The sequence below is a fragment of the Choloepus didactylus genome, chromosome 4 (assembly GCF_015220235.1).
Source record: "Choloepus didactylus isolate mChoDid1 chromosome 4, mChoDid1.pri, whole genome shotgun sequence".
NCBI classification, from domain to species: Eukaryota; Metazoa; Chordata; class Mammalia; order Pilosa; family Megalonychidae; genus Choloepus; species Choloepus didactylus.
Genome location: NC_051310.1, coordinates 66,728,958 through 66,749,037, shown reverse-complemented (window position 1 = coordinate 66,749,037; position 20,080 = coordinate 66,728,958). Strand labels below are relative to the sequence as shown.

General features: G+C 42.2%; 2 protein-coding genes across 2 annotated transcripts in view; one reads left to right on the top strand and one right to left on the bottom strand.

The window, feature by feature from the left end:
- The first annotated feature begins 1,158 nt into the window (after positions 1–1,158).
- Positions 1,159–20,080, top strand: part of NIPA1 (NIPA magnesium transporter 1) — a 38,940-nt gene continuing 20,018 nt past the window's right edge. The window contains exons 1-3 of the mRNA XM_037832805.1: positions 1,159–1,324; positions 14,590–14,637; positions 15,655–15,745. Coding sequence (XP_037688733.1) covers positions 1,159–1,324; positions 14,590–14,637; positions 15,655–15,745 — 305 coding nt within the window. The remainder of the gene's footprint in view (positions 1,325–14,589; positions 14,638–15,654; positions 15,746–20,080) is intronic.
- LOC119531498 (60S ribosomal protein L39-like) lies at positions 18,992–19,147 on the bottom strand. Its single transcript, XM_037832806.1, has one exon. The coding sequence runs from the start codon at positions 19,145–19,147 to the stop codon at positions 18,992–18,994; it is 156 nt and encodes a 51-aa protein (XP_037688734.1).

The following is a 20,080-nucleotide window of genomic DNA, read 5'->3' as shown; positions in this document are numbered from 1 at the left end:
TTCTAGGTATACAGCCCAAAAGAATAGAAAGTGGGGACTTGAAAAGATATCTGCACACCAATGTTCATAGGGGCAATTGCCAAAAGACGGAAGCAACCAAAGTGTTCATGAACCAATGAGTGGATAAACAAAATGTGTTATATACACATGATGGAATATTATTCAGTGGTAAAAAGAAATTACGTTCTAATATGTGAGACAACACGGATGAATCTTTAGGACATCACGTTGAGTAAAATAAGCCAGACAGAAAAGGACAAATATTGTATGATGTCACTGATATGAAATAATCAGAATGCCAGAATCTAGAATATAGGTTACTAGTGGAATAGTTGTGGTTAGGGAATAAGGAGTTAAGGCTTAAAATTTAGAGTTTGTATTCGGGAAGATTGAAGTTTTGGTAACGGATAGTGATGATGGTAGCACAACATTGTGACATAATGAACAGCACCCAATTCTATATTTGATTATGCTGAACATGGGAAATGTTACGTTGTATCTACTTTACTACAATAAAACCTTTTTTTTTTAAAAATTCATGGAACTTCACAACAGTGAAACCTAAGTTAAACTGTGGACTATAGTTAACAATACAATTAAAAGATGCGCTTTCATCAATTGTAACAAATGTTCTGCAACAATGCAAGGTGTTAATAATGGGTGGCATATGGGAATTCTGTATTTTATGCATAATTTTTCTATAAACTCACATCTCTTAAAAAAAAAAATCTGAAACTATTGACTGAAAGGCTTCCTGTGGGACCAGTGGTCGTTAATTCCGGGACTGCGGACCTAGCCTTGCTCTGGGGACCCCCACCACCGAACTCCTTTTAGTCCCAGGTCCTGTCTCCCGGAGCCCTCAGGAGCCCCAGCCCCGCGGAGCCTCTGTGCGCGCCCCGCGCCCCCCGCAACTCGGCGGGTTGGAGACCCTAGCCCCCTCCCTTTCCTCTCTCGGGCTCCGCGTAGCCCCGGAACGCCCCAGAGCCCACCCCGCCATTGCGCCACGGTCCCGGGACCCCCGGCCGCGCGGATCCCCTGGCCGCGGCGAGCGCGGTGCCCTCCCGGTCCGGGGAGCCCGGGTGTCCCCTCCCGCCCGGCTTCCTCCCGGCCCGGGGCGCGCGCAGGCGCAGGCGCGGCGGTGCGCAGGGCGCGGGCGGCATGGGGACTGCGGCGGCAGCGGTGGCGGCGGCGGCCGGGGAGGGGGCGCGCAGCCCGAGCCCCGCCGCCGTGTCGCTCGGCCTGGGCGTGGCCGTGGTGTCCAGCCTGGTGAACGGGTCCACGTTCGTGCTGCAGAAGAAGGGCATTGTGCGGGCCAAACGGCGAGGTAGGCCCGGCCGAGTGGAGGGGTGGAGGCAGCGGCCCGGCCGCGGGGGTCGTCGGAGGGGGCGTCGGGGACAGGGCGCTGCGGCCCCGGGCGCGCCCCCGCCGGCTCGCGGACTCGGGGCCTCTGTGGGATGCGGGGTCTCTTGCGGGCGTGGTGCCCGGCAGGTGGCGGCCGTTGATCGTCCGCATCCGCGATGACCGCTGACTTTGAGATTTGCTTACCGCGAGGCCGCGCTTTTGCAGGATGACCCAGAATCGTTTGGGAGGCAAGTTCACTAAGTTACAGTGAAAACGGCTGCCGAGCCGAGGGCCTGGCGCGCGCGGGCCGTGTCAGCCCCGGGCCGGGAGCCCCGGGCCCCGCGGGGGCGCAGCGGGCACAGGGCCACCTCCCCGGGCGCCCCGAGGCACCCGCGTGCAGCCTCCGGCCCAGGAACGGATGCGCGTTGTTGGTGAGAACAGCGTCTCCGAAAAGTCTCCGCGGCGGCCGCATCTTTGCCGTCAGTTATCTCCATACCCGGCCCGGCGTAACCCGGTGCGCCGGGTGGAATGGGAGCTTTGTCGCCGCCACGGTTTTTTCCCCAGCGGCTGGAGAGGCCTAGCTCAGTTTTATAGGGTTTCTCCAGGAGAAACTAGCCTCTTCTTTCCCCGTGCCAGGTCGTCCCAACCCCTCCGCAGCCGGGGGCAAGGTTCCCGGTCACTTGCAACTGCCCTTCCGGATCACAGTGTCCTAGAAATGGTCGGAGCCCAATGCGTTCTCAGAGCTCTGATGGTTTCCTGGCTTTGCCAGGGTTCCCGGCCTGGAGTGCACTTTGGAGAGCAAGCCCTGCTGAATTTCCTGCTCCCTGGAGTTGCCACACCAAGATGGACCCAAGACCCTCCCAGGTCCGGGAGAGTGGAGCCAGGAGCCCAGGAGGCAGCCCACGGTCCGCCAAGAGGTGTGTTCTCTCCGTGGCTTCCGTTCCTGAGTGTCCTTGATCGAGCCAGCTCTGCTTTAGATTTGAGCCATCTGAATGCAAGGGCTGTTCAGTTTGAACAAAACTCAAGGCAGATTGAAAAACCAACAAGCAAACGGGCCCACTGAGTATTCCCCTGGGTGGATAATCCCACCAGAACCCCACACCTTAATGAGGTGGAAAGTGAGCGATCTAACAAAGGTTTTCTCTGCCAGTGTCACTGTGCACTAAGACAGGCCTGGCGCAGAAGTTTACTGAACTCCTGATTAACATGTTTTGAAACTGAAAATAAATGTTGCTTCCAGAGGGATTGAGAAAGGCTTGGGGCAGTTAAGTCCGTTTTCACAAGGTTAGTGTGATGAACTCTTAGGGGAAGTATGGGACTTCTGGGGCATGGGTTGTGAGAGAAAGCCACTGATTTAACAGCCATCCAGATTCCAGAATGTGGTGCAACCTTCTCTGAGTGCCTTGAAGCATGGACCAGACACATCCTCATGGAGAGCTCTGAATGGAAAGCAATAAAGGGTCTGGCAGCCTTTCATGAAAATATAAAATTGTAGACATTAGTTTAAAGAATTCTGCTTCACAGGGAAAGCATTGTGGTCTTTGCCTAAAATCTGAATCAAACCAAGTACGATTTCCCAAGGATGTAGCTGTGGGAAATCCAAGGTGAGAAACGGATGTCTGGGCAGTCACACTTTCTTAGGGACTGCCCGTGAGTGTGATGGTCTTCAGAGGCTGATGGAGAAACAGCACATGTCCTTGAGATGCTGGGATGAGAAGGGCACCTCACCACATACAAACCCATAACTCCAGGCTAACCGTGAGGAAAACGTCAGACAAATCCCAACTGAGGGACGCCCTACAGAATACATGACCAGTTCTCCTCGAGTGGTCAAGGTCATCTAAGACAAGGAAGGTCTGAGGATCCATCACAGCCAAGGGGATCCTAAGGAGACAGGATGGCTAAACGTGCTGTGACATCCTGGGTGGGACTTGGGGACATGAGAAGGACATCAGGGAAAAACTAAGGCAATCTGAATGAAGTGCGGACTCTAGTTATATGAAAGAATCGGGTATAACTAATTGTATTTCAACTCAGCTTGTATGTTGAAGGGAATTGGCGTATAATAAGAAAATAAAATATAGATAAACCTCCCCCCCCAAAACACCACTACCACAAGATTGACGGTGTTATTTACACCTGCATACTATATCTTAAGAATGGAAATGTGATATTTGCTAACTTGATACCTGAATTCAAGCTTGCGTTGTTATTTATGGTGACAGGCGTCTTGTTTTGATAAATTTAGTTGATTTGTCCAACAAATATTAATGAAGCTCTTATTACTTGCCAGGCACTCTTTTAGGTATTGTGGATTCAGCAGTTTTAGAATATATTCCCCTTAAAACCCTTTTCCACATCTGCTAATAGCCATAGCATAATTGATAATTATGAAATGTCAGAAATGGAAGGAGGAGGAAGGAGGAGGAAGCAATGGGCAAAATGGGGGATGAAGCTCCTGAGTTCAAGGAGACTGTCTAATGCTGTAAAAAAGCTAGGTCTCAGGCCTTGGAGTTTAAACTTTAGATGATTTGCCAGGCTGCAGCATTTCTAGAGGGAGTCTCAGCTTCAGGGAACCCACGTTCTGGTCAGTCCTTCAGGTGGGAGGTTTGGGGACATGGCTTCCTCTGACAGGATTCAGCTCTCACCCTTTTAAATGGCCTTCCCACTGAATCAGCCCTGCAGATTGTTAACAATTAATACAACTCTGGGGAATGCAGGAAAATGTTCTTCGCATACAGTCCCATAATGGGACTGCTTGGGGTCCTCGCGGTACTTTTGAATGACGGGGTGGATGGGAAGTAGGTACGGAGGCACAGGGTCCATGTTTCATGCATACTGTATCTAGTTCTAGAGCCCAATTTAAGTAGGGTTTGAATAAGAAACAAGGTGGTGACTGGGTGTGAAGGCATTTGTGGAGAAACAGTTACAACATTAAAATGGCAGGTGAGGTGCACGGGAGGGTCCTGTCCGGCATCGGGGTGGGTGGGAGGTGTTCAGCGACAGTGTGGCTGGCTTTGAGACAGGCTTTTAGACAGTCTTGGAAAGTTGTGTGTTTGAATTTGCTAGAGCCCTTTAAGAATTGGATAGTTAATTAACTCTCCAGTAGGATGCCCCAGACCAGGATGAACCAGCTGATGTTTAAAAAATCCTTTTCAGGTTTGTAGTCTCCTCCCTGAGAGGAGCACTGCTTAGAGATGTGACATTTAAGACACTTGGAAGGTGGGTGATTTGTCCCATGTGAATGGAAATGGAATCCAGGCATCCCAACTTCTAGAACCCTGGAGAGTCTGTGCGCTCCTGGCTTCTGGGATGCACATGTGTGTTCTTTTCTGCCGTTCCCTTGCTCTCGACATCCAGGCAGGCACCGAGTGCACACCTTCACACCAGAGACAGATGTGCATTGCCTTCAATCCTACGGCCCTTTAGGTTTGCCTTAATTTCCACTGCCTCTAAGAAATCTCCAGACCCTGACAGATAGGGTCACTTGCCTCTCCTGCGTGTTCCCTCGGCTCCTGTCCTCACCCCTTCACGCTCTCTGAAACCTGTGGGATGGTGGTCTGTTCGCCTGTCTGCCTCCCCCCGGATCTCAGCTCATCACTGGACACTCCTGATGGACACTCGGTGATGGCGTCTAACCAGCTGTGAGTAACCACGGAGCAAGGAGGGCAAAACTGAACCTTATATTTTATGAAAAGATTTTAGAGCTTTAAGTTACTTAGAGATGACCTCATATATCTGTAGCCTCTAATAAGTAACAGAATCCAGAGTAACTGCTAGATCTGAAAATCTGTAACCCTAGCTGATCTTTACCTAACCCTGGGAGGAGATCATTGATAGAGTATAGCATGAGACGTAGAGTTGGCAAGGCTCCACAGCTTCTACCTGGCTGACTTGATACGGTTTCCACAGATAGAGAAGATAAAGGGGCTACTCTTTAAAGAAGATCCATGGGCTCAGCTGGGTGGTGCTTGCTTGGGGGTCTCGGGGGCATTCATAGTCAATTGGCTGCTGGGTCTGAAGCCATCAGAATGCTCGACTGGACTGGCCATCCAAGATGGCTTCTTCACCCATGTCCCTGCTTTGTTCCATTGGTCTGTGAGTGTATCCTCATGCGAGTACTACACTATTTTGACTGCTCTAATTTTACAGTAAATCTTAAAGTCAGATAGTAACATCCTCCAACTTTGTTCTGCTTTCTCAACATTGCCAGACTATTTCTTCAGAAAAATAACTTCTGCATCTCTAATAACGTGCAAAAGAACATGAAGTACCAAGTTTGTCATAAGTTGAACACCGGTACTCAAATTGACTCTAATATTTAATGTTCTCATTAAATGATGTTGGGAAAGAAAATTTCTTTGATTTTTTAATCCTTTAAGAATCTGTGAAATTTGTGTAGCATCTTTATACACATTTTTGAAGTCAAGGGATCAGTTTATAAAGAGCACAGTGGCCCATTTACTCTTCTTTTAAATTTTGATTGGGGTAGGTGTGTATATATAAAACACAACATTTCCTACATTACCATTTTAAGTGTCGCACCTTCCATTACAAAATCTTTTTCGTCACCGCAAGCAGAAACTCTGTACCTATTAAGAAATACTTCCCCTTTCTTCCCTGGCCCCTTGTAGCCTCTAATCTACTCTCTGTCGCTATGAATTTGTTTATCTTAGATATTTCACATAAGTGGAATCACACAGTATTTGTCCTTTTGTGTCTGGCTTATTTCACTCAACATGATATGCTGAAGGGTCATCCGTGCTGTAGTATGTGCAAAACTTCATTCCTTTTTATGGCTGAATAATATTCCAGTGCATGTATGTACCACATTTATTCATCAGCTGATGGACACTTGGGTTGCTTTCAAATCTTGGCAATCGTGAATAATGTTGCTGTGAACATTGGTGTGCAAATATCTGATCAAGTCGCTGTCTCAATTCTTTGGGGTGCATATGTAGAAGGGCCCACTGATGCTTGCTTTGCTCTTCAAACTTCTATTTGTTGCTGTCACACAAGTAAAAGCAATTTTTCTGTGGTGTAATCAAAAGGTAAATATATTAGATGACTGCATTTTTATACCAGAAAGTCATGTTTAAGGACATTTCTGATACACATTTATAACTAAATGGGAGATTTTAAAAGCCACAAATCTGTGTTGGACAGCATTGCTGCCAATTGATATTATCGTCCTGACAAGTGTCTTTTGTATTTGCACAATCACATCTTTGTCTTATAGTTCAGCTGTTATAAACAACCATCCAAGTCTCAGTCCCTCCAGCATATAAGGCATCTGATGATGGAAAATGCCACTAGAACTGTGCTAGAACTACCTTTGCACCCCACGCCTAGGAGTATAAGTGTAGTGAAACAAATAAACAGAAAATTCCCCACCGTCCTGTAATTCTGTGGCTCCCTCATCTTGCAGAGGCCAGAGGACCTGATGAATAATAGAATAGAGACATCAGTGGGGAAGAGGGGCTTCCTGTGCTTGCCTGCAGAACGAGTTTAGGAGGGCAGGGACAGGGATGCTTGAGGGTAAAACTGAAGAAACCCAGTGGTTTTAGGACACAACAGAGAAATGTTCCTTTAGGACAGAGGCTGAGGGCTGGTGTGGAATGGGCTCCCAGGGGCTCTTTCCTTGTGATCATTTAGTGCGGAGCACAGAGGATGCCACCAGACCAAGGCCCTGGGGCCCCACATGCAGGGGAGTCGTCTTGATCTACAGCCAGGGGTGTAGAGCAGGGGCACAGACAGAAGAAGCTGACTTCCTAATGTTCACGGAAACAGGAAATATTGGCCTACTAGTGGCTTAAAAGGTGACCTAAACACCTTTTGGATTTCAGCAGAAACAAGCTCCTCCTGGGGAGTAAAAGAGGAAGGGGCTGAAAGCTTCCTGGGAATGCTTTGAAGTTTAAATAAAGAGGGTCTAAGAGCCTATCACTTCCCCACTCACTTTCCTACCCTTGGTATCTGGTATCCCAGGTTCCTCATTATTTTGGACATCTGGGCAATTTCAGACTAATGAAAGCATGTGCTTTGAGGTGTCTGTGAGTTGGGGAAACTGTAGAGTGAAAGTGGGGAGCCCTTGGGCCCCACTTTGTTGGCTGCTCATGTCCTTTGGCCAGCTTTCACTGCAGGAGAGTTCCCCCAAGTTCCAGCCACTGGAGCAGCAATTCTGGGACTTCATAAGGTCCATGGCAAGACCATAATCATCACAATAAAAGGAGATGACTTTTCTGTCTTCCTTTGTCCCCAACCCAGACCCCAACAGGAAAGACTGTGACTACCTCCTAGATTCCAAGGTGCCTGAAATCTTTTTATATCTTATATAAGAACTTGAAAAATTGTTAAGTAAATTACTTTGTGTATCTTCCATAAAAATGAGCTTCAAGGTGTTGGGCAATGAAATATGTTAACAATTATTTAAAATAATTAAAAGAATATATCCTTAGCCCCAAAAGACAGCTGGAGCAGATGTGTAAAGCTTAGGACAAAATTTGTTACTAGAGACAAAGGAGGACATTCTATAATAATTAAAAGGTCAATCAATCAGGAAGACATAACAAATATAAATATATATGCACCTAACAACAGAGCCCCAAAGTACATGGAGCAAAAGCAGATAGAATAAAGACAAAAGTAGACAATTCAACAATAGTAGTTGGAGATTTTCAATACTCTACTTTCAATAATGGATAGAAAAACTAGACAGAATTTGCTTTGGGTGTACATGGAACATTCTCCAGGATGGATCATGTGTTAGGCAATAAAACAAGCATCAGTAAATTGAAAAGGATTGAAAGAATACTAAGTATGTTCTCCACCCACAGTGGAATGAATTTAGATATCAGTAACAGAGGGAAATTTAGGAAATTAACAAATGTGTGGGAATTAAACAACATGCTCCTAAATAACCAATGAGTCAAAGGTGTTAAAGAAGAAATCACAAGAGAAACTAGAAAATACTTTGAAATGAATGTAAACAAAAACACAAAATACCGTAACTTATAGGATGCAGTTAAATAGTGAATAAAGGAAAATTTATAGCTACAAATGCTAAAATTTATTTTAAAGAGATGACAGACTTGAAATCAGCAACCTAACCTTACACCTTAAATTATAGGGGGGAAAAAGAGCAAGCTAAGCCTAAGGCGAGCAAAAGGGAGGAAACAGTAACTATTGGAATGGAAATAAATAAAATAGAAAATAGAAAAGCAATGAAAAAATCAATGAACCCAAAGTTAGTTCTTTGAAAAGATCAAAATTGACAAATCTTTAGCTAGATTAGCCAAGCAAACAAGAGAGAAGACTCAGATTAATAAAATTTATGACAGAGGAGACATAACTAACACTTATGAAATAAAAAGGATTATGAGACAATACTGTGAACAACTGTATGACAACAAATTAAATAACATAGATGAAAGAATAATTTCCTAGAAAGACACAAAATAGTGAAACTGATGAAGAAGAAATGGAAAATCTGAATGATCTACATCAACCAAAGAGATTGAATTAGTAATAAAACTAAAGAAAACAAAACTACTGACAAAAGCCCAGGCCCAGAAGGCTTTAATTAAATTCTACCAAATATATTATCAAATGTGTGTTAGGGTTAGGGTTAGGATTGGCTCCCTTGAGGAAGTAAGTGATCGTTAATGATGGTTTATATCTGGACTCTTAAGTTTAGTCCGTTGATCTATATGTCTATCTTTATGCTAGTATACATTGTCTTTGATTGTTGTAGCTTTGTTGTAAGTTTTGAAATTGGGAAGTGAGTGTTTTTCTCCAAGATTGTTTGGCTATTCTGGATCCCTTGCATTTCCATACGAATTTTAGGTTCAGCTGTCAGTCTCTACAAAACGGCAGCTGGAAATCTGGTGGAGATTGCATTGAATATGTAGATCAATTTGGGGAGCATTGCCGTCTTAATATTATTCTTCCGGTCCAAGAAATGGGGTGTCTTTCCTTTTATGAACATTGACTTTCTGTAATGTTTTATAGTTTTCAGAATATTAGTTTTTCACTTTTTGTTAAATTTATTTTAAATATTTTTTTCCTGATGCTATTATAATTAGAAGCGTTTTCTTAATTTCATTTTTTGATTGTTCATTGCTAGTGCATAAAAATGCAACTGATCTTTGCATATTGATCTTGTATCCTGCAACCTTGCTGAACTTGTTCATTACCTTTTTTAAATTCTTCCCTAGGATTTTCTATATTCAAAATCATGTCATCTGCAAATAGAGATAGTTTGGCTTATACCTTTCCAATCTGGATGCCTTTATAATTTCATTTTCTTGCCAAATTGCCCTATTAGTACAATGCTGAATGAAAATGGTGAGTGTGGATGTCTTTTTGTCTTGACTGATGAAAGATGTCCAGTCTGTCACTGTTATGATGACATCTGTGACTTTTTCATAGATGGCCTTTGTCCAGTTAAAGACATTCCCTTCTTTTCCTAGTTTGTTGAGTGCTTTTATCATGAACAGATATTGGATTTTGTCAAAAGCCTTTTCTAAATCTATTGAGATGATTGTGTGACGATTTCCCCCCTTATTCTATTATATGGCGTATTACGCTGATTGCTCTTTTTGGATGTTCAACCAACCTTGCATTCCTGGGATAAATTCTACTTGATCATGCTGTGTAATCCTTTATATGTCGCTGGAATCCATTTGCTAGAATTTTTCTTAGGATTTTGGGGCATACATTCATAAGATATATTGGTCATTAGTTTTGTTTTCTATGATGTCACTCATCTCATAGAGTGAGTTAGGAAGTGTTCTCTCTTTTTCTATTTTTTGGAAGAGTTTGTTAAGAAATGGTATTAATTCTTTTTTTTTTTTTTTTTGGCTTTTATAAAAGGGGGTTTATTTGATTACACAGTTACAGTCTTAAGGCCATAAACTGTCCAAGGTAACGCATCAGCAATCGGGTACCTTCACTGGAGGATGGCCAATGGTGTCCAGAAAACCTCTGTTAGCTGGGAAGGCATGTGGCTGGTGTCTGCTCCAAAGTTCTGGTTTCAAAATGGCTTTCTCCCAGAACATTCCTCTCTAGGCTGCAGTTCCTCAAAAATGTCAGTCTTAGTTGCACTTGGGATATTTGTCCTCTCTCAGCTTCTCCGGAGCAAGAGTCTGCTTTCAACAGCCATCTTCAAACTGTTTCTCATCTGCAGCTCCTGTGCTTTCTTCAAAGTGTTGCTCTTGGCTGTACCAGCTTGCTCCTTCTGTCTGATCTTATATAGTGCTCCAGTAATTTAATTCAGACTCATCCTGAATGGGTGGGCCAACATCTCCATGGAAATTATCCAATCAGAGTCATCACCCACAGTTGGGTGGGGCGCATCTCCATGGGAACACTCAAAGAATTACAATCTAAATAACACTGAAAGGTCTGCCCACCCAAGATTACATCAAAGATAAGGGCATTTGGGGGGACATAATACATTCAAACTGGCACATTCCACCCCCTGGACCCCAAAATGTCATTATCTTTCCATATACAAAATACATTCATCCCACAACAATATCACAGATACTTAAATCATTTCAGTAACAACAGTTAAGTATAAGATCCCATCAAAATCAATTATAGGCATGGTCAGTCCTCAGGCATAATTCTCCTTTAGCTGTGGATCTGTGAACTTAGAACAAGTTATGTGCTTCCAATATACAAAGGAGGGACAGTCATAGGATAAACATTCCCATTGCCATAAGGAGAAACAGTAAGGAAAACAGGGTTTAAGGGACCAAAACAGTTCCTAAAACCTGCAGGACAAATTCCATTAGATTTCAAAGTCTGAGAGTCATTAACAGAATGAGGTTGCATCCTTGGGGCTTGAGAGAGTGGGAGTCTAACCCTTCCCAAGGGCCTTTTTGGCAGCCCTTTCCTCTCCAAACGCTGGGATGAGTTCTCCAACATATCCACACATTGGGGAGACCACCTTCTTGGCCCCACCTTCTTCAAACATCGGGGCAGCACCCGGATTCCCTTCCGTCTCCGGGGCACATGCTCAACCCCTTCAAAATAGTGTGGTGGCAGCCAGGCTCTCCCCAATTCCCTAGGGATGTGCTCCACCCTCTTTGGGACCTGGGGTGGCAAAACTCTTCCAGAGCATTGAGGTGGAATGCCCACCCTCAGCCTCCAGGGCAAACTCACCCTTTCCATGCATGTGGGCTGCTCCGCTCTCCCAGCCCAAGGCCTCTTGACTCCAGACCTCAACCTCTATGGCTCTGTCTTTGAAGACATTTTTCCTTCAATTTGTTCCTTGTCTGTCTCCTGCAGTCCAGACTGCAATGGCTCTGCCTATAAAGATCTCGCAAACATTCTGTTGGCTTCGCATGAAGCACACAGGGATCAAAGCCATCAGACAACAGGACTTTCCACAAATCCTTTCTGCTTAACTCCTTTTCCAATCTTGGCTTATACTGAAATGGCAACTGGGTTCCATGTTGTGTTAAATCCTCATGTTGGGCTGTAGCTTCTGGGATTCCACTCCCTGGAAGCCCATAATTTTCCAAGCCATCAGTTTCTGGTTTCTTTGAACCCAAGAGTTCAGTTCTAAGTTTATCTCTCTCTGCTTGCATTTTATTATAAGCTGCAAGGAGAAGCCAGGGTACATCCTCCACATGTAGTCTGGAGATCTCCTCAGCTAAGTATTCCAGGTTGTTGCTTTCAGATTCTTCCTTCCATCTGACACCAGGACTCAATTTTGCCAAATTCTCTGCCACTTTAAAACAAGGATCACCTTTCTTTCAGTTCACAACAACACATTCATCATTTCTGTTCAAGGCCTTGTCAGAAGTATCTTTAGAGTCCATATTTCCATAAACAGTCTCTTCAAAGCAGTTTAGGCCTTTTATATTGAGCTCCTCACAATTCTTCCAGAATCTTCCCTTTATTTATTTAAAAAGTTGTTCCAACATGTTTGGTATTTGCAAACGCTGCAGCACAAGCACACCACTCCTGGTACCAAAATCTGTTCTAGTTTGCCAATGCTGCCAGAATGCAAAACACCAGATACGGATTGGCTTTTATAAAAGGGGGTTTATATGGTTACACAGTTACAGTCTTAAGGGCATAAAATGGACAAGGGAATGCATCAACAATCAGTACCTTCACTGGAGGATGGCCAATCATGTCCGAAAAACCTCTGTTAGCTGGGAAGACACGTGACTGGCATCTGCTCCAAAGTTCTGGTTTCAAAATGGCTTTCTTCAAGGATGTTCCTCTCTAGGCTGCAATTCCTCAAAAATGTCACTCTTAGTTGCTCTTGGGGTGTTTGTTGTCTCTTAGCTTCTCTGGAGCAAGAGTGCTTTCAACAGCCGTCTTCAAACTGTCTCTCATCTGCAGCTCCTCTCTCAGCAACTGTGCATTCTTCGAAGTGTCCCTCTTGGCTGTAGCTCCTCTTCAAAACATCACTCACAGCTGCACCGGTATTAATTCTTTAAATATGAGGTTGAATTCACCACCATTTTCCTTGAGAAAACTCTTGATTACTAATTTTATGTCTACTTTTTATAGGTCTATTCTGATTTTCTATTTCTTCTTGACTCAATTTTGGTATTTTGTGTCTTTCTGTGAATGTTCCTCTAAGGAGCCTGGCTTCGTAGGTTCATTTTACCAAATTACTGAGGTTTTACTACCAAGAATTAAAATGTCCAAGTAGCATTAGGCACTTTATTTTGCAGTTCTAAAATCTCTCAGACTTGGAATATTTTGATATTATTGAAGAAGACCAACATAAAGTATATGGGTGGGAGCAAAACTTTATTGAATAAGAAAATGACACCAGATAGTAACTTGAATCTACAAGAACAAATGAAGAGGCAAAAATTGGCAGATATCCAGTTAATATTAGAAACATTACAAATAAATACTTGTTCTCCTTTGTTTTGTTTTCTCAGCTTCTTTAGATGTAAAATAATATAAAGCAATATTTATAAAAATGTATTGTTGGGTTCATAACATATAAATGTAATATTTATAACAATAATAACAAAAAAAGGAAGAGGCAATATGGCTATGTAGGAGTAATGTTTCTATATCTTGCTGGAATTAAGTTAGCATAGACTGAAGTAAATTCTGTTAGTTAAGAAGTAGATAGTAAGATGTAGATAGATGTAGGTATTTTTTGAGGTGAAAAAGGGGAAGGGCAAGGAGAAGGGGAGACCCAGGGCAGGAGGGGGCTGGCAATGTGATGGGGAGGCCTGGGAAGCCCCTCAACAACCCGGGGGGTGCATGAGGCTAACCTGAGATAATACACAGGGAAGCATTTTGTAACATGTGAAACCTTGAGTGATTGTAAGGGTCTGGTGCCCAAATGGTTGGAAGAGAGCCATATCAGAAGAGTTCTAAATTATGAAAATTGATTAACCTGTTTAAGCAGCAGGTCATTGAACCCTATACTAGTAAAATTATCATAAAAGTGGGGGACAGTAAATGCATGTGGGTTGGACTTTAAACACCAAATTTTTGTTTGAAATTAACATATAGTCCCATTCCAAAGAATATTCATGTCTCCATAGTTTATAAAGGTTTCATTTGTTTGATCAGTCTGTTAGTTGCAAAAAAATGTCTTTATGTTGTTACTGTTAGAGGTTTGTCATGTTGTTATTAGACTAATTTAAATGTACTTTCTAGGGTGAATATGCAGTATAGTATTCATGTTCCTTTCAATTGTAGTTTTCATGTAAGAATTCCTCTTCTAAGTATTGTCCTAGTTTGCCAGGGCTGTTATGACAAGTACTGCACAGTGGATTGGCTTACAGGACAGGAATTTACTGTCTCACGGATTTGGAGGCTAGAAGTCCAAAATCCAGGTCTCGACAGGCCATGCTTTCCCCCAGTGACTGTAGCGTTCTGGTGCTGGCTTGCCGCTGTCCTTGGGGTTCCTTGGCTTGCGTCTCTGCCACCGTCACCTGGCGATCTGTTCCCTTTGTCTCCTCTTGTGGCTTTCTCTGACTGTGTCTGAATTCTTCTTGCTTATGGGACTCCGGTCTCGTGATAAAGGCCCACTCTGATTCTATGTGGCCTTGTCTAAACAGGATCGTCAAAGATCACGTTCACAAATGAGTTCGTATTTTAATAATGTCCTGTTTACAAGTGTGTTCGCACCTACAAGAGCACAGGTTAAGACTTGAACTGTCGTTTTGGGGTACAGTCCCCAACAAGTATGTAGTTTGTAAACATCTCTGTAGTATTTCCTAACATATCCATTTTTATCTCACTCTTTTATAGGTACTTCCTATTTAACAGACATTGTGTGGTGGGCAGGCACCATTGCAAGTAAGTACCCTGTGGGTGAAGAGTTTTTTTTCTTTTTCTTTCTTTAGTCATTCCACTGGGTGGGATGGAGCTTGGCTCTGTCCTTTGAAGGTGATGTAATTCTGCCTCTTCCCAGGGTCTGACCGCCATTCCAGGGCTCCCACCCCATCCCCACCTCTGCAGAGTGGGCTTCTCGCTCTACATCTCCCACAGCTCCTCCCTCCGCCCTACACCTTGTTGGAAGGGAGTGGGATGGAAGAGGAAGCAGGGTGTCAAACTGTACTGAAGAAATTGCAACAGCTCCTTGCCCATCCCTAGTTGTGCTATTTGTCAAGCTGTCTACTTTTGCTCCACACAATTGGCTTTACAAAGGAGAGTTTCTTGATTCAACTTTAGTACCAGATCACAGGTCATGTGTTATAACATAAAAATAAATAGTAAAATTATAGTTCATAAATATAAACATATAATGGAAAAATGCATTAGGAATTTCACATATTGGCTTTTAGGCTAGAAATTATTCAATAGATCATCTAGTCAACATGGATTCCTATATGGTCGTCTTTAAGCACTGCTCTCTGTGAGGTCCTGGCTGCAGTGCCAGGTGGGCAGCCGTGTTTCCTTTGGTGGACGAGCAGCTGGTCATGGTAACCCCACTGCTCACACCGAATGGGTGCCAGGCTACTTGAGGGGATGAGGCTCTTTGTCTCATCTTAAAAACTGAGGCTGCATTAAGGAGAGAGTGGAAATATGCCCCCATATTGTGCCCTACTGTCAACACTGTTGCCTGGATTAGGGGTCTCCATAGATGGCTAACATTGACCTAACCCACAAATTTGACCCTTGAAGCTGCTGGACCTTCTCTTCTCTGCCATCCTAGCCATGAAACATGTGAATGACACCCCAGGTTTGCTTCCTTATGAGTAGCGAAAAAGAAGTTGAATTTTCAAAGCACAGCGTTGTGTAGTTCAGCTCAGTGATCAGTGTTACGGGACAGCTTGATAATTCCAAGTGGTAATCTTCTGGTTCTCTTGACAGTGGCTGTCGGTCAGATTGGAAACTTCCTGGCATACACGGCAGTTCCCACAGTCCTGGTGACACCTCTGGGTGCCCTCGGAGTGCCATTTGGGTGAGAGTTGGAATTTTGTGTTTTGACATTTAGTGCATAGTTTAGATATTTTTTAAAAAATTAATTAAAAGTTTCTCTTAAAATAATAAACGTTAACTTGTAACTGAAGTTAAGACTTCAGTATTTCCAGGCTATATGATAATTTAATTTTATTCCTTCACATGTAACATTTCTATATCTCACTGGAATTGTTACTATAAACCTAAAATGGATTCTGGTAAGTTAAGATGTATATGGTAAGTCCTAGAGTAACCAATAGGAAAATAACTCAAAAAAAGTATAGTGGAAAAAAAATCATTAAAGGAATTAAAATGTTATACTAGAAAATATTCACTTAATACAAAAGAAAGCAGTAAATGAGGAAGAATAGTTGGGGGGAAAGACTTGAGACACAGAAAGCAAAAAGTAAAATGGCAGACATAAATCCAACTATACCAATAAAAACATTAAATGTCAATGGATTAAACAATTCATTCAAAAGGCAGAGATTATTAGACTAGACAAGAAAACATGATTCAAATATAGGCTCTCTACAGGAGACACTTTAAATTCAAAGGTACAAATAGGTTGAAAGTAAAAGGATGGGAAAAAGATGTCATGCAAGCAGCAACCATAGAAAGCTGGAGTGTCTTTTTTAGTATAAGATGAACTAGACTCTAAAGCAAAAAATGTTACTAGAGAAAAAGAGGGGTATTTCATAATGACAAAATGATCTATTCATCATGAAGACATAATAATTATAAACAAATATGCACCTAAAAACAGGCTTCAAATGTATGAAGCAAAAATTGACAGAATAAAATAAATAGACATTTCAACAATAATAGTCAGAGACGTTGATACTTTCAGTAATGGATAGACCAACTAGGTAGCAGATCAGCATGGAAATAGGTGACTTAAACAACACTATAAACCAATTTGACAGGACAGATACCTATGGAACACCCAACAATAGCAGAATACACATTCTTCTCAAATGCACATAACATTCAAGAGGATAATCCATATGCTAGGCCATAAATTGCAAAAGATTGAAACCATATGAAGTATATTTTCCAATCACAATGTAGCAAAACTGGAAATTTGTAATAGAAAGAAATCTGGAAATGCACAAATATGTAGAAATCAAATATTTCACTACTAAATAACAATGGGTCTGTGGTATTTTGGAGCCTCATACCCCAGAAAAACATGTTCTCTAACTTAATCCATTACAGTGGGTGTGAACCCATTGCAAGTAGGACTTTTGGTGAGGTCACCTCAGTTAAGGTGTGACCCAACTCAAACAAGATGGGTCTTAATCCTACTGTTGAGTCCCGTATTAGCAGAATGAAATTCAGAAAGAGAGAGAAAGCCACAGGGAGCAGCCAGAAGCTGAAATTCAGCACGAGTGTACCTTCACTGAAGAATGGCCGATGGCATCCGGAACACCTGTGTCATCTGCGAAGGCACATGGCTGGTGTCTGCTCCGTGGAAACCGGGAGAGAAGGGAGAGGCCACCATGTGCACTGCCATGTGATAGAAAAGCTAAGGACCAAGGATCACAGCAGCCAGCCCCAGAACCTACAGTATTTGGGGAGCAAGCATCATCTTGATGAGGCTTGATTTGGACATTGTCCTGGCCTCAAAACCATGAGTTGATACATTCCCCTTGTTTATGCTAGCATACTGCATGATATTTGCTTGAGCTGCCAAGGAAACTAAAATAGGGTCAAAGAAGAAATCACAGGGGAAATTTGAAAATACTTTGAAATGAATAAAGATGAAGATCGAACTTACCAGATTTTATGTGGTGCAGCTAAAGCAGTCCTCAGTGGAAAATCTATAACTGTAATACCTACATTTAAAAATGGAAATATCTCAGCCAACAATCAAACCTTCTACCTTAATAGAAAAAGAAGAGCAAACTAAACCCAAAGCAAGTAAAAGGAAGGAAATAATAAAGATCAGAGCAGAAATGAATGAAATGATGAATAGAAAAACAGTGGAGAAAAATAATGTCTTAGTTTTCAGGCTGCAAAGGCAAATATGCAATAGGTTGGTTAACCACAGGAATTTATTCGCTCATGGTTTCAGAGGCTAGAAGGCTTGTTTCCTCCCAGGATCAGGAGCATTGTAACTGGCTAGCAGTCCTTGGGTTCCTTGGTGTGCCAATTTGGATATATTATGTCCCCCACAAAGCCATGATTTTTAATCCAGTCTTGTTGGGTGGAACATTTAATTAATTAATTAATTAATTATTTTTTAATTGAGATTGTTCACATACCATACAACTATCCAAAGATCCAAAGTGTACAATCAATTGCCCATAGTACCATCATACAGCTGTGCATCCATCACAATTAATTTTTTTTCCAATTTTTAGAACATTGTTATTACTCCAGAAAAGAAATAAAGATAGAAAAAGGAAACTCCAGTACTCCCATATCCTCTAACCACCTTCCCTTCCATTATTGACTCATAGTGTTGGTATAGTACATTTGTTACTGTTAATGAAAGAATGTTAAAATACTACTAACTGTAGTATATAGTTTGCAATAGGTATATATATTTTTCCTATATGCCCCTCAATTATTAACTTCCAGTTGTAGTGCCATACATTTGTTCTGGTTCATGAAAGAGATTTCTAATATTTGTACAGTTAATCATGGACATTGCCCACCACAAAGTTCACTGTTTTACACATTTCCAACTTTTAACCTCCAACTTTCCTTCTGGTGACATACATGACTCCGAGCTTACCCTTTCCACCACATTCACACACCATTCAGCACTGTTAGTTATTCTCACAATGTGCTACCATCACCCCTGGCCATTTCTAAATGTTCATCCTAGTGCATCCTAGCTGAACATTCTGCTCATAATAAGCAGCTGCTCCCCATTCTTCAGCCTCATTTTATATCCTGGTAACTTATATTTCATGTCTATGAGTTTACATATTACAATTGGTTCATATCAACAAGACCCTGCAATATTTGTCTTCATGTGTCTGTCTTATTTGACTCAATATAGTGCCCTCAAGATATCTTCATCAACCCATTTCTTTCTTTTTTTTTTTTCCCAAGCAAAAGGCCTCACATAGTTATTACTGAACCAACTTATTTACGCAGAAGCATAAAAGCAAAGAAAAGCCAGGTTTTTCCCCAATAAAATAAGTCCAGCTGTTCAGAAAGGGGAACTCTTTCCACTTGAAGGTGCTAGTGAACTTGGTACAGGATCAACGTCTGCACCATCACGTACCATTCCTTACAGACCCGGCTTGGTTCTTCTCCAATGTCTTCTCTTGAAGTTGTACCTGATTTTATTGCCAGTTTTCATTTGAATCCATTGAGGAATGGGACGATTCTTTTTTTGTTTCTTGGCCAGGAATCGCTTGATTCTAAAAGTCTTATGAGAAGACATGGCGAAGATGGCAGTCAAAGGAACCAACCTATTTCTTTTAAGATGGTTTTGTTCACACACCATACATTCCATCCTAAGTAAACAGTCGTTAGTTCCCTTATAGTCATGTATTTATGTATTCAACACCATCGCCACTATCTATATAAGGACATCTCCATTTCTTCCACAAAGAAGTAGGAAGAGTCAAAGAAGGCAGAGAGACAAAAGAAAAAGAAAAGAGAGAGAGAAAAAAAAAAGCCAAAAAAAACCAAAAAAAAAAAACAAAAAAAAAACCATGACAGCTAGAAGGCAATAAAAGGAAAGATAGCATTAACCCAAAGTAGAATAGTCAGACAGCATCACCAATGCCAGGAGTCCCATACCCTTCCCCTATTCCTCCCACCCCTATATGCATTTAGCTTTGGTATATTGCCTTTGTTATATTAAAGGAAGCATAATACAATGTTTCCATTAATTATAGTCTCTAGTTTTCATTGATTGTATTTCCCCCCCAAATCCACCCTATTTTTAATGCCTTGCAATGTTGACATTCATTTGTTCTACCTCGTATAAAAACATATTTGTACATTTTATTGCAATCATTGAGCATCCTAGGTTTCTCTGAGTTACCCAGTCCCAGTCTTTATCGTTCATGTTTTGTTCTGGTGTCCCACATGGTCCCAGTCTTCCTCTTTGAACCATATTCACAGTCATCTTTGTTCAGTGTACTTACATTGCTGTGCTACTATCTCCTCGAATTGTTTTCCAAACCACTCACTTCTGTCTTTTCCTTTCTGTCTGCAGTGCTTCCTTTAGTGTTTCCTGTAGAGCAGGTATCTTGTTCACAAACTCTGTCATTGTCTGTTTGTCTGAGAATATTTTAAGCTCTCCCTCGTATTTGAAGGACAGTTTTGCTGGATATAGGATTCTTGGTTGGTGGTTTTTCTCTTTCAG